General features: G+C 44.7%; 1 protein-coding gene across 14 annotated transcripts in view; it reads right to left on the bottom strand.

Annotated features, from left to right (window-relative positions):
* The window catches only part of SCMH1 (Scm polycomb group protein homolog 1), a 162,519-nt gene that overhangs the window by 88,821 nt on the left and 52,002 nt on the right, over positions 1–21,696 (bottom strand). For 12 of the 14 annotated variants that reach the window (XM_090056597.1, XM_090056600.1, XM_090056608.1 and 9 more), the window contains 4 exons: positions 16,459–16,529; positions 15,192–15,426; positions 5,177–5,265; positions 2,984–3,227 (listed from right to left, as the gene is read on the bottom strand). In XM_090056597.1, coding sequence (XP_089912723.1) covers positions 2,984–3,227; positions 5,177–5,265; positions 15,192–15,426; positions 16,459–16,529 — 639 coding nt within the window. Of the gene's footprint in view, positions 1–2,983; positions 3,228–5,176; positions 5,266–15,191; positions 15,427–16,458; positions 16,530–21,696 lie in introns of those variants that run through there. The other 2 variants (XM_090056609.1, XM_090056611.1) reach the window with 2 other exon arrangements.

The following is a 21,696-nucleotide window of genomic DNA, read 5'->3' as shown; positions in this document are numbered from 1 at the left end:
GGAGGAGCCATGGGAGAACCTGCAGCTGCCTGGCTGTGTCTGCCTCTCCCCAGCTGACCTGAATTACCAAATCTCTCCGAATCAATTCAGAGGCTTCGGATTCAATTTGAATCTATTAATGGGTCTACTGATTTGATTCGTATTTGGTGATCCAGCCACCAAATCAGGCCAAATCTCCTCTGAATCGAACCGGTGGCAGAAGCTTCACATGGCCCTAGCAAACAGTGATGCACAAGTTCATCCCTTCCTTTCCAAAGTTCTGGTTTAGTAATGAAGGGATGCATGAAAAACGTGCGCCCCTGGCAGCTGCAGGGCCACAGCAGGAGCATGGTGGTGGTAACTGGGGAGCTCCAGCAGACACTGCCAGTGCGGTTGGATGTGGTGGCAAGCGCAGACCAGGAGTTGGTAACCACCCACAGATGCCACCCGTGTGCATTCCCTACACTTTGCCAGTGAAGGGATGAAGTAAAAGATTTAATGTTAGAAGGAAAGGATTCTTAGGGACTTCCCCTTACTGGGGTAAAGGCAAAGGAAAGGAAAAAACTGATGACAAGGAAAATATTGCTGCAAATGAGATAAGCAAAATACTCAAAAGAGAATCCTGAGCCAGTCTACTTGGGAGAGATCATATTACCTCAGTGCGCCTCAGTTTCCTCTCCCTCATGTTGGAAAACCAGGTTAAAAACAGCAGAAACTTTACTCAAGGGAGGGGTTGAATGTGATTGTAGCCTCTCTAAGGAAATACCATCCACCAGAATTTCCCTACAACTTCCCCTCCCTGGGCAATTTGGGACTGACTACTGCCAAATGGCCCTACCTAGGCCAGTGCTATGTACATCTCACATCCAGAAGCACACCATCCTGGGACTGTGGGAACATTTTGTTACTATTTTCCAAAGCTAGGTCCTGCTGAGGCAAATGTAAGAAGAAAAGCCTATCACTGATACCTACCAACCAGCATCTGTTCTAGGCCTGTTCAAAACTCTGACAGTTTTCTTATTTTTGGATGCTTCTACGATTTGCAGGCCCACTCTCTCCCTCAATTCACAGCACAGAGAAGTCTGAAGGGCGAGATCTTGTCCCCAGGCTAACAATTACAGCTCAGAGAAGAAGTCCCCTTTCCTGCTATAGAAGCATCTCCCACTTCATCTGAAATCTTCTGCCCTTCTCAAAGCCCTGCTAGCCTAAATAAAAGGAACCAATGTCTCCAGCCAACATCTAGAAGGATTTTAGCCATTTGCCCTGTACTAGTGAAATGCTGTGAAGCCAGACAAGCTCAGATCTCAAAAAGCCTGGGAAATGCATGGCACCTCCTGCTACGGAGTTGAAGCACTGGCTGTGAAGTAAAAACCTCTCTGATAGCTTAGGGGTAGACAGCACGCAAGACACAAACAAACAGCAGGAACAGAGGAGGATGCTAGGGACACTGAGGTCACCTACACTGAAAGCAGAGATTCAAAATGAACAGAGCTTTTTCAGTTTCCATCAGCCAAATGGGTCTTCTAAATCTAAGGGGAGCTCATACGTAGGCTCATTCCATTGTAAAGCAAACAATCTCAGATCATTGCTATCTGGGAGGAACTTCCAACTCTGAAGCCTCTGAATAGGACAGGCTTCATTCAAAGAAGTATCTTCATTTTTTAGGTCACAGATAGGAAGAAGGAAACTAGGAGCAGCCTATTGGTTCTGCAGCACAGCAACCTCTAGAAGCACAAGCAGTTTGGAAGTGTTTGGTCAGAAAGAGGCCTTTCATAAATAAATCTTAGCCCCTAAATTCTTTAGGGCAGTATCAGTTATAGGGCAGCATACAGGCATAACAGACCTTCAATAGCCAACACGTAGCTTCTAAGCACTAGGAAACCCTCTCAGAGGTGGAGGGTCACAGAAGCCAAACCTGTAGCAAGCCAGCTGTACAAGAGAAGCAGATGCAACCCCTCACCTGAGGCTCTGGACAAATGACACATTCACATCAGTGTAAATGACCTTTCTGCTATTGTAAAAAAAAAAAAAAAAAGGAAGAGAAACGTGATGCAGACACCACTGATAGTTCATCCCACTATAGGTGGGGCCATATGATGGACAACCCTCTCCACCAATCAGTGGGGAGGAGGGAACTAGGCTACCAGAGCCCCTTAGCCAATCAGATGCGTGGGGGGGCCCCACCATGATAAGACCATGAAGGTGGTGGCTGGCACCACAATCTGCCCATGAAATCAGCTGGCCACTGCCTCGAGTTGTGCCTATAATAATATGTTCCTCTACCTACGGAATCTGGTTGGTTGCTTACTTCAGATCCCAGCATAACTGACATTAGGATAAAAAAAAGATGTAAATTACACAGTGGAAATGTGTTGTGTGTCCAGGCCCTGAAGAAGAACGGTCTTTTCCAGGAAGCAAAGTCCTTTAAATAAAAGAAAATCCTGTTTCCTGACCTGTGTCACTTTAATCCCTCTTGTATATTCCCAACATGCCCAGCCTCTTCAATTTGGATAGGAACCTGTGCTGTTTGGAGATGCACAGCAGGTGCTGAAGAAACATGTGGAAAGGGAAGAGAGGAGTAATCTTATTCAGCCTAGCCATATCATTCCCCCTCCCCTCACTCTACTCCTATTCCAGAAATAGCTGTTACCTACAAACACATATGAATACAGGGTCTCTTCCCTCATGCTATTTTTACTGCTAATAAAATCTTAAAATATTTATACTACTAATAATCTCCTAGCCAAAGGAGAAAATGATATTTGGACCTTTTTCATCAAGTATTTCTGAGCAAACTATAAGAAGCAATTATCATTATCTCCCACTGTAGGATGGAAAATCTGAGGAATAGGGAGGGACAGTGATAATTCCAGGCACACACAGAATCCATACCAGACCAAGAACAGAAACTGGCAGTCCAAGATGTCAATTCCTACCTGTTTTGTTGCTCCTTGCTCAGTTTGGACAAAAAAAGAACAGATCTGGACTATGATGTGACTCTCACCTTTAGTTCCAGGAGGCTGTAGGTTGTCTCCCGTCAACGAGCACCAGCCTACAGGAAAGATGTCCCGGGAGTCATAGCGGCACCAGTAATCAAAAGCACCTCTCCAGCCATCAAACGTTATGAGGACCTCAGAACCTCTCACCTCCCCAATGGTGGCTGGACAGATGAAGTGAGGGTTCTTTCTGTCCACTGCCTCTAACTTCATGCCCATCTTGAAGAAGTTCTGTGATGGAGATGGTGGTTCCTAAAGGGAGGGTTCAAAAAATGTGATCAAAAAGGATGTAGTTCATGTCAGTATTTGGATTATCTCCCCGTATTATCAAAACAACTGGTCCTAGATGCAGTTGAGATAGCCCCATGTAAATGAGTGGAAGTGGTGCTTTTTTCTTGTGCTAAAGGCTGGATCTAACCCCAGGTTTAAGTATGTGCAACTTATGAGTACTGGTAAGGCTTCTACATACTGACATTTTGTACCTGCTGCCCTTGGGACTCGAGATTCCAGTGGAAGTAAAGATCATTGGCTCCTGCTCCTCCCTATATCCCTTTTACATGTAGGATGCTGGACCAAATACAACCAATACTATAACTCAACATGGCTACCTGTGACAGTTTCTTCCTGGAATAGTGTGCTATGGGAAAAAGACCCGGAGCTCCAAGAAACAGAGGTCTGTGACACACACGCAGTGCTCATACTCCGTTATCTCCAACCAGTCCATCCTCCCTGGGCAGTCTTAAAGGGAAGAATTATTGAGACTGAATTCAGTGGGTGTGAGCCAGAATGGACATGACTCTTCACTACTTAGTAAGGCAGGTTGCCTAGTCAGGAGTACTACATCCCAAGGTTGTAGTAACTTGTGGACAGGGGAAATACTCAAGTTAAAAAGCATCTCTTCAATCCAACCTGTGGCTTTTTATGCTGCTCAAACAACTTCAGTGGCAGGCCAGTGGAAAGGGAGGCTTTCCATCTCCTACCCAGGGTAACAACCCAGCTCCATACTAACTGTATTAAATGGTCAGATATACCACGACTTGGAGGGAAAAATTTCAGATGTGAGGCTGCATGGGGCAGGCTGCCTCACCAAATCTTCAGCTTCACTCTCCAGTGAATGCTGTAGCAGAAGAGAAACACAAGGAAAGAAAGTGGGATGAAGCAAAAACTTCATTCCAAATTGCCTGACTGGAAGATGTGTACTGTTCAAAGGAAAAACCACCCAGAGGAGGCCATGGGAAAAAGCATCTCTCTGAACTCAGTTCCCCAAACCATTGAGGTATACCCCTGACAAAGCAGTAATTTATTTAATAATCTAATGAAGCTGAAATCAAATGGTACCATCCACCATATCCAGGGATGGTTTCTCCAGGTCCTTTCCAATCAGAAAATGCTGCTTCAACTACTACTGTATTAAATGGTGCAATTCTCAGCTGAGGATACAAGCTAAGATATGTTGCCAGGGTTGTGGCTGGGAATACTTTAAGTGATATGCACTCTTCTCTTTTTCTACTGCATTACAACAGTTTATAGAATCCTACTGGCAAAGAGAAACAGCTTTTATATATTGCCTATCCTAACTTCAAATGGCACGTGCAGCCTGAGTGAAAGAGTAGCAAGTTTCCCATACTTTGAGGACTCTACCTCTGCAGGTCACAGTCTGCATCCCCATCCTGCCTGCAATGACAAGGCAGCAAAGTGGACTGCTCTGCCCTAATATAACAGCACTGTCACAAGGCTAGTTGCTAACTTTTTCCTTGCTTCAGACCATAAGAGATTTGTCTCTGGACAAGTTGCGCCTGTGTTTCTCTAGAAATCGTGTCCAGAAACAGAAATATCCCAAGATTGGCATGTACACACATTGTCCTTCTAATCAGGACTTAGGGAGCAGCTGAATGCACTGCTGACTTTCTGCCATTGATTCAATGATACAATCCTGGGATAACAATTCAGGTGCATTTTGAACAACCCATGAAAAAACATTAATACCTTTTATCTTGTGAACCTTTTTAAGATTACCCCAGGACAACAGACATGAATGTCTGAATGAATGCACTGTCCTGGGACAAAATGATTTACCCTGGACACATGCAACATCTTTTCGTAGACTAAGTTCCTAAGCTTAGAGAACAGAGCTGACTTCACTACCCTGTAGCAAGTGCACCACAAACTCCAAGGATGGCCCTCCACACACAATATGATACCTTGTGAAAAATCCGGACTGGAGCCATCTCCGCCCCATTCAGAGTCTTCAGGAGGAACATGGGCCAAGAGGAGGCATTCAGCCGAAAGCCTGTAGAACAGGAAGCACAGGTGGAAACCATTAAAGGCTGCAGGTCCCTTTGGAACGGGCAGCACTGCACATAATGTTCTTGCACCCTGCTGGACACAGGAGCCAGTGACACCGGGACCAGTGAACAGCCCAGCAAACTGGGGAATCTGAATGGGAGTCCTGCTTGGGAAGGGAGCAGGAACCTGTGGCTGCCTGGTGAGAGGGTCTGAGTGGGAAGGTCTGCCTGGTTTGTGTTTTGTGGTGTAGCTTCAGTTTGGGAGACATTTTGCAAGGTTGATTGCAGGACTAAGCAGAGGCTCTCAACTGCTGAGCCAGGGCTCAACTAACTGCAGTGTGAACAAGGAGGTAGGGCTTGTCTAGGCAGAAAGGCTAGGCCAAAAAGAACCCAGCAATATGCAGCAGCCACCAACACCAGGACTAGTTAATGGACAAAGAAACAGGAGTTTGAGTAGGGAGCTCACTGGTGAGTTTGCCTGGACACTTTCTTACTTACAAGCTTGCTGAGTGGAAGCAGCTAAAGAAGGAAGAGGGAATCTTTCAGGAGTACAAGTGAAAGAGAAAGAAGGAGCTAGCAGGAGAATCAGCAGAATGGATGGAAGACACTGCAACCTCAAAGTTTCTCCCACTACCATTTCATCCTCTGCCTGTATCTGTAGAGGCTCTGTCCAAGCATGACCACCAACCACCAAGGTTTCCACCCAGGTTCTGGCCTGGCTTTGCAGAGACTGCAGCCTGCATGCTCCTGCCAGAGGCAGCCGGGTGGGGGAGTACTTGTGATGAAAGACAAGGGTGGGCAAAATGCAGCCTGCCAAGCCATTCTGTCCGGCCCACAGGGCCCCTAAAAAATTTAGAAAATTAATATTTATCTGCCCCTGGCTGCCTGTCATGCAGCCCTTAATGGCTTAACAAAACTCAGTAAGCGGCCCTCTGCCCGAAATAATTGCTCACTCCTGATGTAAGAGGTGCCTCATGGTTTCCCACAGGAATCTAGTAAGGGAACTGCAGAGATGGATAGGTTCAGAAGCATCTGGGAACAGGAAACCTTCACTGACTGAATGCACAGAGATCTCCCACATCATGGAAGAGGAACAGCCAGAGAAGGCATTGGAAGACAAGACGACAAATACTCGGGAAGGTGGAAGCTGGCAGCTTGTCACCTCTGGTAACAGACTGCACTCCTCTTCTGAATCTGTGGCTGTCTAGCTGTCCCTGGCATCAGATGAGAAAAAGTGTACTTCAGTGGCAGGAGAAGCCAAGCCATTCACCCCTAGGAGAATCGATGGGTGCCAAAGGAAGCAATGAGTGGCAACTCCCTCCTGAAGGGCACAGAGGTATCCAGGTGCCAGCCAGAACTGCTGGCTTGGAAAGTCTTCTGCCTGCCAGGAGTTCACATCCAAGACGTCATGGAAAGGTTACCAAGACTCAGCTGGCCCTCTCACTATTATCCCATGCTGGTAATCCATGTGGGCACTGAAGATACTACACCAGGGATGACCTTCAGCAGATCAAAAGTGACCACATGGCTCTGGGTCCAAGGGTGAAGGTGCAGGGGCCCAGGTGATGTTCTCATTGATCCTTCCAATCAAGGGCAAAGGCCTGGCTAGAAGCAGACACATCCCGGAGATCAACATGTGGAGGAGGATTTAAATTAGGCTTATCGGGGAAAAAAAAGCCCAGGGGTAAGTAATGAGTGAGGAGACCTGGGAAAATATTAGTAAGGGGTGGTAATAGCAGAACCTTAGCAATGTTCTCAGGGAGAAGAAAAGACAATTAATCGGTTAGACAAAGAGGTCCTAGTACAAGGAATTATATTGCAATTGAAATTACAGAGATGGGACAGGATAGCTCATATGACTGGAGTAGAGTCCTGGATGGGTATACCTTGTTCAAGATGAATAGGCAGGGGAAAACAGTGGTGTTGCCCCACATACAAAGGAGATGTACATGCAATCTGAGGTGCAGTATGAAGCAGAAGGTAGACCTGTTCAAAGCCTCTGAATAAAGGTTAAAGGGGAGAGCAGCAGGGTGTTCTCCAGGTGAAAGAGGTCAAAATCATAGTGAAAATCTGCTCTAAGTCACCCAAAACCAGAGAAGGAGCCTTCTTTAAACAAGTGACATAAGCTTCCAAACAGCAGGACCTAGATGGCTAATTTTAATTATCAGGGCATCTTCTGGGAGGGAAGCACAACAGTGCACAAGCAGTCCAGCAAATCTGTGCTGCATCTTGGGGATAACTTTTTGATACAGATGGTAGAGAGGCCCAACTAGACTTCAGAAAAGCAGACTTTGACAAACTCAGGGAACTGCTTGGCAGAATCTTCTAGGAGGCAAGTCTGAAAGTAAAAGGAGTGTAGGAGAGGTGGCTGTACTTTCAAAGAGGGCCTTTTAAAGGTCCAGGAGCAAGCTATCCTGATGCAACAGAAGAACAGGAAATGCCATAGAAGATCAGCCTGGCTTGACAGAAATCGTTTCAATATACTGAAACAAAATCAAAACTTTGTCATAGTACTAGGTTTGAGTATTGCACAGCTGTGCAGGTTGAAAATTAGGAAGGCCAAAGCATGATTTGAGATGCAACTGGCAAGGGATATGAAAAGCAATAAAAAGTGATTTTACGAGTATGTAGAGTAAGAGGATGACCAAAGAACCTGAAGTTTGCTTGAATGCACAAGACAATCTAGTTACAGATGATGGAGAGAAGACTGAAATATAATGCCTTTTTTACTTCAGTTTTCACGAATAGTGAGAGCTACCAGATGACATGTGCACCTGGCTAGCATATGGGGAAAAAAAGTAAAAAAAATGTAGAGCAGTGGCACAGCAGGTTAGAAATTACTTAGAGAAGGCAGATGCTTTCAAGATGTGGAAGAACGGATTAGGAATTACTTACAGAAACTGGATGTTTTGAAGTTGGCAGGGCTGGATAGGATGCACCTTAGTGTATGGAAGGAGTTGGCCGAGGTAACTGGAGCACCACTGGCTAGTCTCTTTGACAACTCTTGGAGGTCAGGTAAGGTCCCAGATGACTGGAAAAGGGCAAATACAGTGCCGCTCCTTAAGAAAGGGAAGGAGGAGGATCTAAGGAATTACAGACCTGTCAGTCTGACCTCAATACCTCAAAAGATCATGGAGCAGGTCCTAAAATAATCTGTTTTGCAGCACCTAGAGGATAACAAAGTCATCAGAAACAGCCAATATGGATTTACCAAGGGCAAGTCATTTCTGACCAACCTGATACCTTTCCATAAGGTGACAGGTTCTGCGGAGGGGGGAGAGCAGTGGATGTAATGTACCATGACTTTAGCAAAGCTTCTGAAATTGTCCCCTGCAATGTTCTCATTTACAATGAATAAAACAGACTGCAAGGTCGAGACACAGCTGGTTGGATCACCGTGCTCCAAAATAGTCAACAATGGCTCAATGTTTAGTTGGGAAGAGGCATCAAGTGGGGCTTCGCAGGGGTCTGTCTTGGGTCTGGTATTGTTCAATATCTTCATTAATGATTTGGACTATGGTATCAAGTGCACACTTAGCAAATTTGTACGTATTCCACCAAGTTAGGTGGAATCTCAGACATTCTGGAGGGTAGGTCCAGGATGTCCTACAGCAGAGATGGCCAAGCAGCAGCACATGTGTGCAGCCACTGTGTAGCACATACCAGACCAGAGATAGGCAGGCTGCGCAATGGAAGATAGGACAGGGGGAGAAAACAGAGGACATCAGACAGTGAGCATGGGACAGGAATCAGAATACAGACCAGAAGATCAAGCAGGGAACATGATCAGAGTGGCACTTGGGGAGGGTATGGGGTTAATTTGTGCCATGCCTGCTAAAAAGGTTGGTTCCCTTAGTGCATGCCTTCCCTTGCTCAGACACTGGGTTCTGTAATGTCCTGTGCTATCTCTTCCCATTTGTCTCTTCAGCTTCCTGGCCCTTTCAGCTGACGCTCCAAAGACAACTAATGGCCAATCTCAAACTCATTTCTAGACTTAGGTGCTACCACAGTGCAAATGATGAACACTTGTGGTTTTCCAGTGTACCCCAGGCCCTTCCTCAGATTAATTTACACACAACATTTATTGCAACCTGATCCAACACTTTATCAGAACACATGAGAGCTAGGAATGACTCCCTAGGAAAACCCAACTGTGAGACTCTTACTACAAAAGGCTGGCTGGCAGTCAGAAATAAACAGACATGCACATTTGACTGTGACTTAACATATCCTAATCAAAGCTCCTGCCTCAGCTCTGCTGGCAAAGAACTTTGCAGGGAATTAGTATTTGCACACAACAGTCAAGTTGGTACATAGGGGGCATCAATGATTGAAGGCAGGGTTAAGTCCATAATGTTTTACCTGCCACCTTCCCTCCAAGAGGGCCATCTCAAACAATTTTTGGATGGCCAGCAGCCTTCTTGATGTAAGCAGCAGGCAAGTAAGCTGAAGAAACAGGAACAGATAGGAACTGTGCTGGGAAAGGAGCAAGACAGCAACAGTAAATGATACCGATATTTTGCTGGGCACCTTAGTAAGGGAGTGCCTACAGCAGTACCACACAGGGACTTCTGGAGAGTGGCTTAGGTTGCAGAACTGATGGTAGGGATAAAGCAGGTTTCTGTGGATTACTTATGGATGTTCTTCTGTACCCAAACTAACAGCGAGTAAGAAAATGCAACATAACTGAACAGTACGATGAGCAGCTTCCTTCCTCACGTGCTCCAGACATCATGACAAAGGACACAAGACAAGAGAACTAGGAAGACTTGCTCTTTTAAGAGGTTTGTGATACTACCTCCAGAAAGGCAAGAGCCCAGATAGAAAGAGGAGGAAAAAAAGAACTGGAAGAGGAAACCACAGGAGCATATGGCTTAAAGGGGGTATCTATCCACTAATCCATTTGGGTGATTGCTCCCTTGAAGCAAGGTGGGAAGCCACTGGTGCAGACCTCAGGTAACAACCATAAAATATGTCCAGATAATATAAATTAGTTGCTTCACAAGGCCCACAGCTCAGAAGTATGGAACTTTAGTCCCAAAGGAACCTTTTCTTGTTACTTAGTTTTAACAAGCTTTCAATATTTATAGTTTTGAAGTTAACCCTGGTACTGAATTAATACCTACAGGTCCTACCTACAGGTCAGCTGTACTGAGGGCAAAACTTGCCAGAGATGACAGGACCTGAGCATCAGAGCAACTAAAACAAGCTGAATCAAGCCTAGTATTTTATCCACATGTCCCCAAGGAGAGCCTGTAAACACCAAAACTAGCTGGGCAGGTGGTTTAGGAAAAGGATACCCAAGGAAGGAAAACAAGCCTGGCAGAAGGACTTTTCTGTTCAAACCATGGAAAAGCAAGAGCTGAATACTGAGCTTCAGAATACATGGAAAATACTGAGTGAGAAATGTGTCCACATACCCATGTCAGTCTCTGACAAATTGAGGAAGGGAAGGAGGGAGGGAAGAAGGAAGGAAAAGGAATGGAAGCCAAAGACTTGTAGTTACTTGACTTGCACTGAAAGATCAAGAAATAATGGAGTGAATCTAGATGCCAACACCTGTCCAGCCTTGCCTCCAGGAAAGGTGACAAGGATAATCAGATCAGTCACAGTAAACACGTTCACACAGTTTTAACTCATATGGAACAACTGAAGATGAGCTCTAGCTCTAACTTGATTGGTTATTGCCCCCTCTGATAGCCTACAAAAAAGACACTACTTTTCAAAATAGGAATCTAAGGGTATGGACAAAGGTACAATTTGTAGCTGCTTAAAAAAGGAGTGGTGGGGGGGCGCCATTTCAGTGACATTAGAGCAACTGTTACACTCTAACCCTTACACCCTTAACAACCTGTAGCAATACAGGTGAGATAAGGATGAATGAGGGTTAAAGCTGGAGCAGTTTTGCTACACTTGCATTGTTAGAAAAATCACAAAGAGGAAACAGTTTTGTTATAAGTGTGTAACAGTGTACTTTGATAGCCATATAGTTGTTATGTTTCCTTATACCCTGAGAGTTTCAAAGATAAAATTCATACACAAGAGATGGATCAGCATCCACTAGGAAAAGTCTCATACGGAACTGACTACTGTTTCTGATAACAGCAGATTTTATGGACACTATTTGATACTCAATGAAAAAAAAAATGTGAGCAGAGGTTAACAAATGTACTAGGTTCCTCTCTCCTGCTATGGGTAAATATAGGAAGAGTGAAGAAGTACAGTATGTCAGATATGTCAAGTTTTTCTCTGGCAGAAAAATCTATGGAGGCCAGAACCCAATTGCTTTTTAAAAAATGGAATAAAGTATTTAAAAGGCCAGTCTCACTGAGTAGATCTTAGCAGCTGTGCCCAACTGGAAATAGGATGAATGAGGTCCAGCCAAATCAGGAAAAGTATAGCTGCAAATCTCACATTACACAAAGGCTGTATGCACCAAAGCTCAAGTTTTCCATCTATTGATTTCTTTGTGAAATCCTATGAAATATGAACTTTCATTCTGACCCAGGAAAACTTTTACAATCTTTTCCAATGCCTGATGAAGGGTGTTTGTGTCCAAAAGCTTGTAATTAAAGACATTATTTGCAAAAACCTTGTTGGTCTAATAAAAGGTATCAATCACCTCTGTCCACGAGCCCTTGCTTTTTTCTCTAGACCAATACAGCTTCAACCTGGATACAGAGCTCAAGATTGGCTTTTAACAGCCAAAACAATCTTATTTCTTACATACTAGGATCTCTGAAGTCGGCTCATTCTGGGTTCATCAGAGGCAGGCAGAAGGTCACGCTCCCTAGGTATTTTTTTGTTTGCTTGGTTGGGTTTTTTGCGGGGGGTTTTAAATCTTTACAGCTGAGAAGAATGGGAGATGGCGGTTGTTACCAAGGGAGGAGAGAGATTTCTTATATCAGTCTTCTGTAGTAAATTGGGTACAGATTCACAGGGCCAAATGCTCAGCAGATGTATTCAACATAGTCCTAGAAACCCTCAGTCATGGTGCTGCCCACTATCAGCAATGTGAATTTAAAGAACTCATGGGATCTGACATGCATTAAACTTGTTGCACTTTATCTGCTATTTTAACGTGGCAAAAAGCCTGTAGCCACACAGTCAGGCTTTCTGTCACACTAAAAAAAATGGGAAACCTGTGATAAATAAGAGCCAAGATCTTTGTAGCACTAAAAAAAATAGTGCGTCAGCATCCCATACAACAGGGCATGCAGCTTTCACCTTCCTAGTCAAGCTTAATTTTCATTAAATCCATTCCCATGTCACATTTATTGACACTCCAGGCTGAACATCCACTTGACACCTCCCAAAGGATGCTTGAGGTACAGACAAACATAACTCTTAGACTGGTTTAATTGTGGTTTAAACTGCAACCACTGAGATGTAGAAGCCAGTTTTGAACAGTTCAAACTTCCTGAACCATTTCAAAAGTATACCTGGATAAACAAGTATTATTTTGAATGAGCTGTCTATGAACTGGTTCAATGATATGTGCAGACACCCAGCTTTCAATGACTACTGTCTGGGTGGTCTTGCAGGCTTCCCACCTGTACCACTCAACACTCTCACTCCAACAGTCGCAAGCAATTGGCTACTCTGGTATGCAGCCAGAACTCTATCGCCTCAACTTCTATGGCCTGCATGCAGTGTCCTTAGCTGGGGGCCTTGGGAGCAGTTCTCCATGACTTTTAAAGAGCTATTCAAGTTCCTTCTGCGGTGGCAACTGACCAGGGTTCCATGCATGCCAGGCTTATTTGGGCTGGAAGGTGGCCAGCTAGGGGAGGCAGGGGTCTACCTGAACCCATGCTTCTGTGTGCCTGGGGGCTCGAGACTCCAAGGGACTGCCAAAAGATTCCACTGCCACCAATAAAAGAAAACTGCCCAGCTCCAGGGACAAGGAAGCAGGGGTCCAGGCAGTCCCTCCCCACCTTACTTGGCTATCTCTCCACCATCAAAGCTGCCTGGCATTCACCAAATCCTGGTCACTTTCCAGGAATTGAAGTAAACTGATGAGCAGCTTGGAGGAAAAGTGCTCTTTAAAAGCCACAAAGCGGGCAGCTCTGAAATATCCAGCCCCACAGAAACCCAAAAGCAGAGGTCCAGGCAGTCCCCCCCCTCCCCACACACACACTTATCTAGACACTCCCAGGCAAGGCTCCACCACACAGATCTCAGTAAAGCACAGGAATGGGTCTTTACTGAACTCAATGTCAGTGCCAGGGGGAGCAGAAAACTGTAAGTGAACCATGTACTCACTTCCACCCCCTGGTGGCAGATCAATGGCACCACAATGCCTAAAAGGTGACTTCTACTTAGAACCCTTTGCAGACACCTCGGACACATGGCAATGCTGAACCAGCTCCAGAGACATTCTTACAACAGTTCAAGCGCTATGTCTGACTGCATCCTCAGAGAGAAATTGTATCTGCTTCAAAGGTCTCACGTGCAAGTCTTTCTTTTGCTGTTACAACTCAGTCTGGTCCCTACCAGAATATACAAACTGGGATGGGTGCTTCATAAAGACACCTCCAAAACTCCAAGAGAACCGCCACCTGAATGAAAGCATGAAGTTCAGATAGCTGTTTAATCTGGATTCAACATGCATCAGTTCAGCTCATCAGGGAACCATCTGACCAGTGGTAAAAAGAAAAATGGTGTTTACCTGGGAGATTAAAAAAGGGGAAATTCTAATATCTAAACATAGCGAAAGCTAAATAGAGTTTTAATAAATCAGAGATGAAATGCAGTGAATGTCATGCTCATTCAAGATAAGGCTTTAAATCAACAGGAGCCCTTTCATGCTTTTTTCTCTGTTAAATGGCCTCTTGCCCAAACTGGGTCAATCCACTGCCCAAAATGAAGCTCTAATGAAGACAAGTGAACTATATAAAACTCATCTAACTGGTTCTCTACTAATGCCTACACTTGTTAACCAAGTCTTCCTGTTGACTGAATAGTCAGTGGCCACAAATACAACTGGGTAACAATGGAAAATAAATTACTTTGGCTTAACTAAATTTACCAATGATTGCCAGAGTTACTAATGACTAAGCTAAACACCTCAATGTTACCAATTCTCCTTGTTTATGGTCTGCATTACAATTTAAAGATCCTAGGAAGGCATTCTCCACTCTATGTATCATTTCCAGTCTTCTGGCGTAATGGATATGAGAGAGACTATCTTATAGGATGAGAAAAGTGTACTGTTTGAGAGGGCCTGGCAAATAAATGATGGCTGGTGGGAGTGATGCTCTAGGCCAAAAGCAGTGGCTGATGCTCAGACCAGTTCTAGAACAGTGTGGTCCTTACATTGTCCTGTAGGCTCTGGGATTGTGGGTATGTCTTCACTGCAAAGTTAATTTGGACAACCATGGAACCTAAATACCTAGATTAGCCTAGATCAAGGTGAATGGCCAAAAGCTCTACCCTAATTACTGTGTCCAAAATGGTACTTCACTCATCTGCATGTCACCAGGACTTCTGGGGACCCATTTTACGACTCTTTGTGCCACAGTAAAGTGAGCTTCTCTATGTTCTTTCCTCAGTGAATTGCTGAAAAACATTCCTGTCCTTCAGAACACACAGGAAGGATTTGTGGAAGACACTGAAGGACTAGTAACATTTGAATGATTTAGTCTGCGTCTATGCAAAAAACAGGTAGGCCTCTATTCTTGCCATAAAGGGCATTCAGGCTGGGCCAGTTTGCCTGAATGTGCATACTGCACTTAGATAAGAGGGGCATGTGTATGTGGATCACAGCTCAGTTAAAGGTTATATCTAGTTGAGAATCCAAGTTAACTCTGCAGTGCAGATTGCCCTATTAGGGAAGCAGAGTCCATACTCCACTGGAAAAGCAAAGGATACTAGATTTTCCCACATGGCATAGTAGCTGGTTTCTATTGGCTAAGTGAGAATTTAGACTCACCCAATGGGGGCTGCAGCATCCCTCCATTCTTCTCACAGTTCCCTATGGGCTGAATTTCAGCAGAATCCACCAGGCGCCAGAAGTCATTCTTGTTATCACTGCCATCAAGACGCAAGCGGAGGCGTGCACCTGTCAGACCCACCACAGTAGCAATGCAAGTGGAGGTGGTATTCCTAGGGTCCTGGGCTTCTAGTTTCATGCTGATCTTGAATTCATTAGTGGGTGGAGTATATGACTACAAGGAAAAGAACAAGGATCCAGTGAGAGCCTGGAGTTCCAACATGTGCCATTTCCTTCCTGTGGCACAAGCACTACCTGCTTCAGCACTTCTTTGGGCAACTGAAGCTAGAAAGTGTCCTCCAAGCCCAGTGTTGAAGCAGGCACTGCAGAGGAAAGCAGAGCAAGCTCAGTGAGCCAAGGCCCTGATGCCCTGCCATCCACAATTCAGCCTTTTATCATAGACTTCACCTAGACATCCTGGGTCAGATTTTTCTCCTGGGCTTCATTCCATGAGCACCACTCACCCATCTTACACAGAAATGGCTATCTAACCACTCCCATAAACACACAGTCGCCTTCAATAAAAAACACCCTACCATATTAAAACATATTTTGAACCTGTAAGTGAGCAGCTCAGAGCACTAGCCCAAGCCAACCACAGTACAGACCAAACCTAAAACTAAACACAGTAACCTGAACTTTTAATTCTGATTTGCATCTTCTCTGATATTCCAACCCTATACTCTCCTTAGTCCATACCAAAGCCCAGGTCCCCTAATCCAGACCCACTGTCATTTTATTAGTTTATTCCTTGTCCTTTGCATCAGCTGGTCTAATAATTATGGTAGCAGCTCCAGCAATTTGACCAAATGCCCAATGCCTTAGAAATCACTATTTGGCTCACCAATAATTGGAAAACATCGAAGAGAAGTGGGCAGGACGTTCATTTTACTAGTGTGGATCCAGTGAAACTTAAATCATATTTCATACTGACTAATGATCCAATCTACACATTTCCCTTCATCATGCAAGTCCTGCAGAGACAAAGAGATGCTCTAATATTCGTATCCATGCACATCTGAGAGTTACTCCCCTGGATTGTTCTGTAACATATATGGCTTGTCTAAATGTATCTATTCTATCTTTGCTTCATCATACACACATTCCTGCCCAGTGTTCGCTTTCTCTATTCCAAGGTTTGCTCTGAACTAGAATCTGGAATTATCCATTTCCTTTGTTGTTCTCATAACACTACACCACCAATTACCTGCTTGAAGCAATGGGCAGGAGCTGGGATGGCACATGTCTCTTTCAGGTATTTTTCCCAGGTGAAGTGACCTGCAGGAGAGAGGAAATAAAGGGATTTAAGCAGGAGCTGACAGCATAGCAAAAAACTAAGAGAAGTCTACATCGTTATAACCTGATACTGACCAAGCGCATGGAAGAACTAACTTGGGGTGTTCTCTGCACTATCCATATCCCTGGCTTGCACAAATGGTGCAAGCTGTCAAAGGAGTTAGCACAGTCTCGTAGAGAATGATTCCTTCAGGCTATGCATTAGACATACTGCGCAGTCTTGGAGTTAAGGACAAATCACTGAAGGATGAGATCTAAATCACCCCAAAAGCTTTTACATGCCATTGACTTCATGGCTGCTGCTTAAACACAGGCTGTTTTTTCCCCGTAAGAAACCAAACAGATCTGAACAGGAATCGTATGGCAAGAAGTAGCTGATTAGTGGACTGGCCAGCAATTAATCATCTAGAACAAACAGTCCATAGTTGAGGCAATACTGAAGCATCCTCCATGAGGGCAGAGATTTACAGAACAGACCTTATTCAATAGAAAAGCCCCTTCAGCTGAAAACTGCTGTAAAGGGAAGGGTCTGTTTGTACTGCTTTTCAAATGTACAGGTATGCATTGCAAAAATGTTATTCTGTCAAAAGGGGAATAGCAATCAAAACTTCCATCATTTAGATGAGCTCCTGAGAAATTACCTTGTACAAAAGCCAGCATGGCACTAGCTTCTATTTGCCTGAACAGCACCCAAGAGACCCCTTTTTTCAAGTCATTACAAGAGCATCTGTGGGGGGCCAGTTACTGTTTTCATTACTCACAACAGGTTTTAATCAGCTTATTTTTTATATAAAAAACATAGTTAAGTGTGTATACGCTTCCACATGCTTAACATGGTGTATGAAAGGACTCTAACATTTAGGAATGGAAATGTTAAGCTTACATATATAATTTTAACTCTGTCCTGTGCAGGACTATGACAGAATACATAAAGACTCAACTCCTCCTCAAATAATATAACAGAAACATCACTTTCCCACCATCTCCCATCCACAGAGTAGCATACTTTGGACAGCTTTTTGTATACTTTTACTTAAACTAGTTTTTATAATCATTTAATATATTTTTATTTACAGAGCTCTGAAGCTGGCACCCTGGGCAGCCATGAAAGGGAAGTACACTGGAGTTGGATGAGACCAAGAAGAGAAGGGGCCCTTAGTTCTGGCTTGTGCCCTTTCCCCAGTAAGACAGAAGCAAACACAGCTAGTGACTCAGCTTTAAGAAGAGCACTTAAAAGGAGACTGGCTGCCCTGTGGTGTTCAAGTGCTGCACTAGGAAGTCAGAGACCCAGGTTCAAACCCCATAAGGGCAAGGCAGACCTGGAACCCAGGACTCCTGACTTGCCAGATAAGTGCCCTACTGATTCAGGTCTTAACAGAGCAGGGGAAAAGAAGGTGAGAAGTCTTTCATATTTTGTTATCAGTGAGCATGCCCAGGCTTCACACCTACATAGTTGTCCACAGTCATGCATATGTGTAGGGCTACATGTCCAGGAATAGAATTCCTCCACGTGTCCAAGTACTAAAAATGCTACGTAAATGATCAAATCTGGATACTTAGATGACCAAGAAGGGAACAGAATGCCTAGGTTATTATATAGAAGGTGATAACCACTATCATTGACCACACACACCAGCAATGGACGCTTATCTCAGTGTTGCCAGTCTTTGCTAAGTATGCTATGAGTATGCAGACTGCCCCCTCAGGCATATAAGGCTGTGCCTGATTTATGAATCCCAAATGACTATAGGTGAATGAAATACACCTAAACGCTCAGCTCAGCCAAGACGGTAGGAGCTTTGTCCAAATGCAACAACTAGTATGTAGGCATCTAAATGAGTTTTTGTCTGAAAACGCAAGGCTTTGCAGCTTCCCCAGTACTTCAGCATTTTAGTGGAGACTTTTTTTTTTTTTTTTTTTTTTAGCCACAAGCCATTCAGTTCTGCCTAAGGTGCAATTTGGGCAATTAAGTCCCGTTTTTGTATTAGACGCTAAGAGACTAGACTAAACAACTTTGAAATAAGGAACTTAACAGCTTTTTAACATTTTATCTAAAAATACCTCCCACCCAACACGTATTCTTTTTTAAAAACCGTAGACGTATTTTTCTCTCTCTGCATCTAATGTTTTAAAATCAAGCACAGACCAAGCCTACAGGATTCCAACATGAGCAAAGAATTTCTGAGACAGTTGTCTGTCGCTGAAAACAGAGTATGGGTACAAACTCATGTAGGCTTATTTTTAGTTGGCTGCCAACCCACTATACTGTGAAGATATCTAGAGCACTGCTTGCAATTCACATTTTGGTAAGTTTAAGTTCTACTGAAGAGGACTTTTTAGGAACAACCCCCCCCCCCACATGTGGCAGGGTTCAAGCCTAACAGTTTAGTATTTCTAATTCCTTTACATAAATACAGTATACTAAAATACAAGATATTTCCAGTCAAAATTACTCCCTCATGGCCAATGAAAAAGACAGTGAACTCTGGCGTGTCTAATCCTTTGCCTTAACATGAGACAGAGCTTGGTCTATGGCTGGGGTTTTCAACCTTTTTGGGTCAGTGTATCCCTGGTGGCTGGTCGAGAAGGAAGGAGTCCCCCAGCGGCCTGTCGATGAGCCGGGGGGGAAGGAAGAAGGCAGGAGGGGAGAATCCTGCGGCGGCCAATCGGCGAACAGGAGGGTCGCCTGCAGCTGATCGGCAAGCACGCCAGCAGCGGAAGTGCTGGTGGCACGACGGCACAAGTTCCGGCAGCAGCAACCGAGTAACCTTCGAGGCCATCCCAAGTACCCCAGGGGTACATGTATCCCCGGTTGAAAACCCTTGGTCTGTGGTTTAAGGACAAGTTCTAGGTCAGTGGTTCTCACCATTTTTAGATTCAAGGCACCCCTCCATAACTTTTTTAAATTTGGCAGCACCCCCAGTTAAGACCCATTGCTTTACTGCCTCTACTTACCACAGTAGTTCTCAACCAGGATCCTGCCATACACTTCTGCCTATACTAGGGTTATCTGATAAACCTAGAGCAGGTAGTAGCAGAGGCATAACTAATGAGTTTTTTGTCCTGGGTAAAACTCCCCTGTGGCCTCACTCTGGCTGGGCAGTGCAAACAGCTATGGCTGGAGCACACAATCATGCAACAGCCCTTTCTGGTCCAACCCCACAAGCTCTTCCCACAAAGAGTCACACCTGCCTGATATGCCTCTGTTTGAGATGCATGGGGGCGCTGAACCAGGAAGGATTGCAGGAGGAGCACAGACTCCAGATGCAGCTGCTTCCCAATCTGCCTCCTTAGGAGGCAAGCAGGGCAGTTCCACCTAACTTACATTGGCACCTGCACCATGGCATCTCTGTCAAAGGGCTCATGGCATCCCCTTTGACAACCACTGCTCCAGATAAATACAATGTATGGTATTGGCACTAAGTGATGATAATATATAGCTCTTAATATATATTGTTTTTCATCCACAAATCTGAAAGTTATTTACAAAGGATAACAAACAACATTATCCTCATACTCCAGACGAGGAAACAAGTGCACAGAGAGGGGCAAGGACTTGTTTAAGATAATGGTATACCAAGTGGACTGACATAAATGAACTTTATCAAGAAAAGAGAAATCTGCTAATGATGAAAAACAGTGAAAGAGATCATTCCAGAGTGTTTTTGGCCCGGGAGTAGAGAACACATCTAAAACACACTGTTTGAAAACAGCATGAGCAGAGTTTAAGACAGATATCTCAAGCTTGATCATCTTAAGCTTTGTTCTCCTTGTCCCTCCCCAAATCCTACTTACTATGTTGATCCAAGTATGTGGCCATTAACTTGCATATTCAATTCCAGCAGTATCAAATGAAGCCCAGGCCTCCAGTCTTGCTGTGTAAAGAGAGGTCACATATGCTATGTGCTTTCTCATGCTGTTACATGCATAAACCCAAAGAAAACAAGTGGTGGAAGGGACCTCAGAAGGTCTTCTAGTCTAATCCTCCTGCTCAAGACAGGATCATCCCTGTCTAAATAATTCCAGACAAGTGTTTGTGTTTATAGACTACAAAGCCAGAAGGCACCATTGGAAACATCTAGTTTAACCTCCTGCATAACACAGGCCAACTATTTTGTCTCTTAACTCTCTACTTCTTTGTTGGCTTTAAACACGTCAAACATGGTAATACAGTGGGATAAGGAGCTTTTTGCTGTAACTCAGTTTCACATCTGGCCCATGTGGCTAACAACTGAACATTGTGTTCTGCATGGTTAGTCAACCACCTGCACCAAAAGATTTGGCCCAATTCTTCACTTCATACAAACTATCATCACAGTAGGCACTAACTAGCCCCATCAACTAATTCAGCGGAGGTGTCAAAGACTGAACGGGCCATGGAGAATAAACTCTCCTCTTGTTATGAAAAGTGGACAGTGCAGCACAGGGACAAAGCAGCAAGGGGGGTGAGGTGGAGGGGAGACCTTGTCCCACTGTTGCTTGCTCTGTGGAAGAGGGGCTTAGGGCAAGATTCTATTCTGCTTATCGGATGTCTAAGTGGACACAAGCACCTACATGCAAGTCTAGTCTTCCCTGTTCAAGTCCATGAAAATCTGTATTGGATCTACTTTTCTCATCTGACATGATCACCTGACCCAAAAGGAATCACAAAAAAGCAGTGAGCAAAAGCAAGACCCACCCACCTTTCTCATTAACTGTTTTTCAGGGAATTGAGCAGGATGGAATAGGATTGCACTTAGGTGCCCAAGTCCCCTTACATGCCTAATAGATGGAAGAGAAGCTGGCCCTTAGTCTCCAGCACTGGTTGTCCAGTATGTATGTAGCAGGGGACTGTGGTGTGCCTGCCACTTTAATGGGAGAAGCTACCTGAGAGGCAGCTTCCAGGTAGTGTGGGGGCTAACTGCAGGCTTACCTGGCTGGAAGAGGGCAAGGCTGGGGCACAGAGGGTTCTCCAGCCCAGAGGAGGGTTTGGACAAGGGAGCAGAGGCCACCAGGCCAGGGAAGGAGCTGAGTGGGGCACAAAGGGCTCCCCAGCCAAGAGGGACTGTGTGAGGGACTCAGGGTTGGAGGACCCAGAGGTAAAAGGCAGAGAAGGACCCGGGGGTCTGAGAATCCTGAGGAGCTAAGGGAAGCAAATAGCTGAAGTGAT

Source organism: Crocodylus siamensis, chromosome 7 (assembly GCF_052110815.1).
Source record: "Crocodylus siamensis isolate JL-2025a chromosome 7, ASM5211081v1, whole genome shotgun sequence".
Taxonomy (NCBI): Eukaryota; Metazoa; Chordata; order Crocodylia; family Crocodylidae; genus Crocodylus; species Crocodylus siamensis.
The sequence above is the reverse complement of the archived record's forward strand: the minus strand, read 5'-3'. Positions and strand labels throughout refer to the sequence as shown.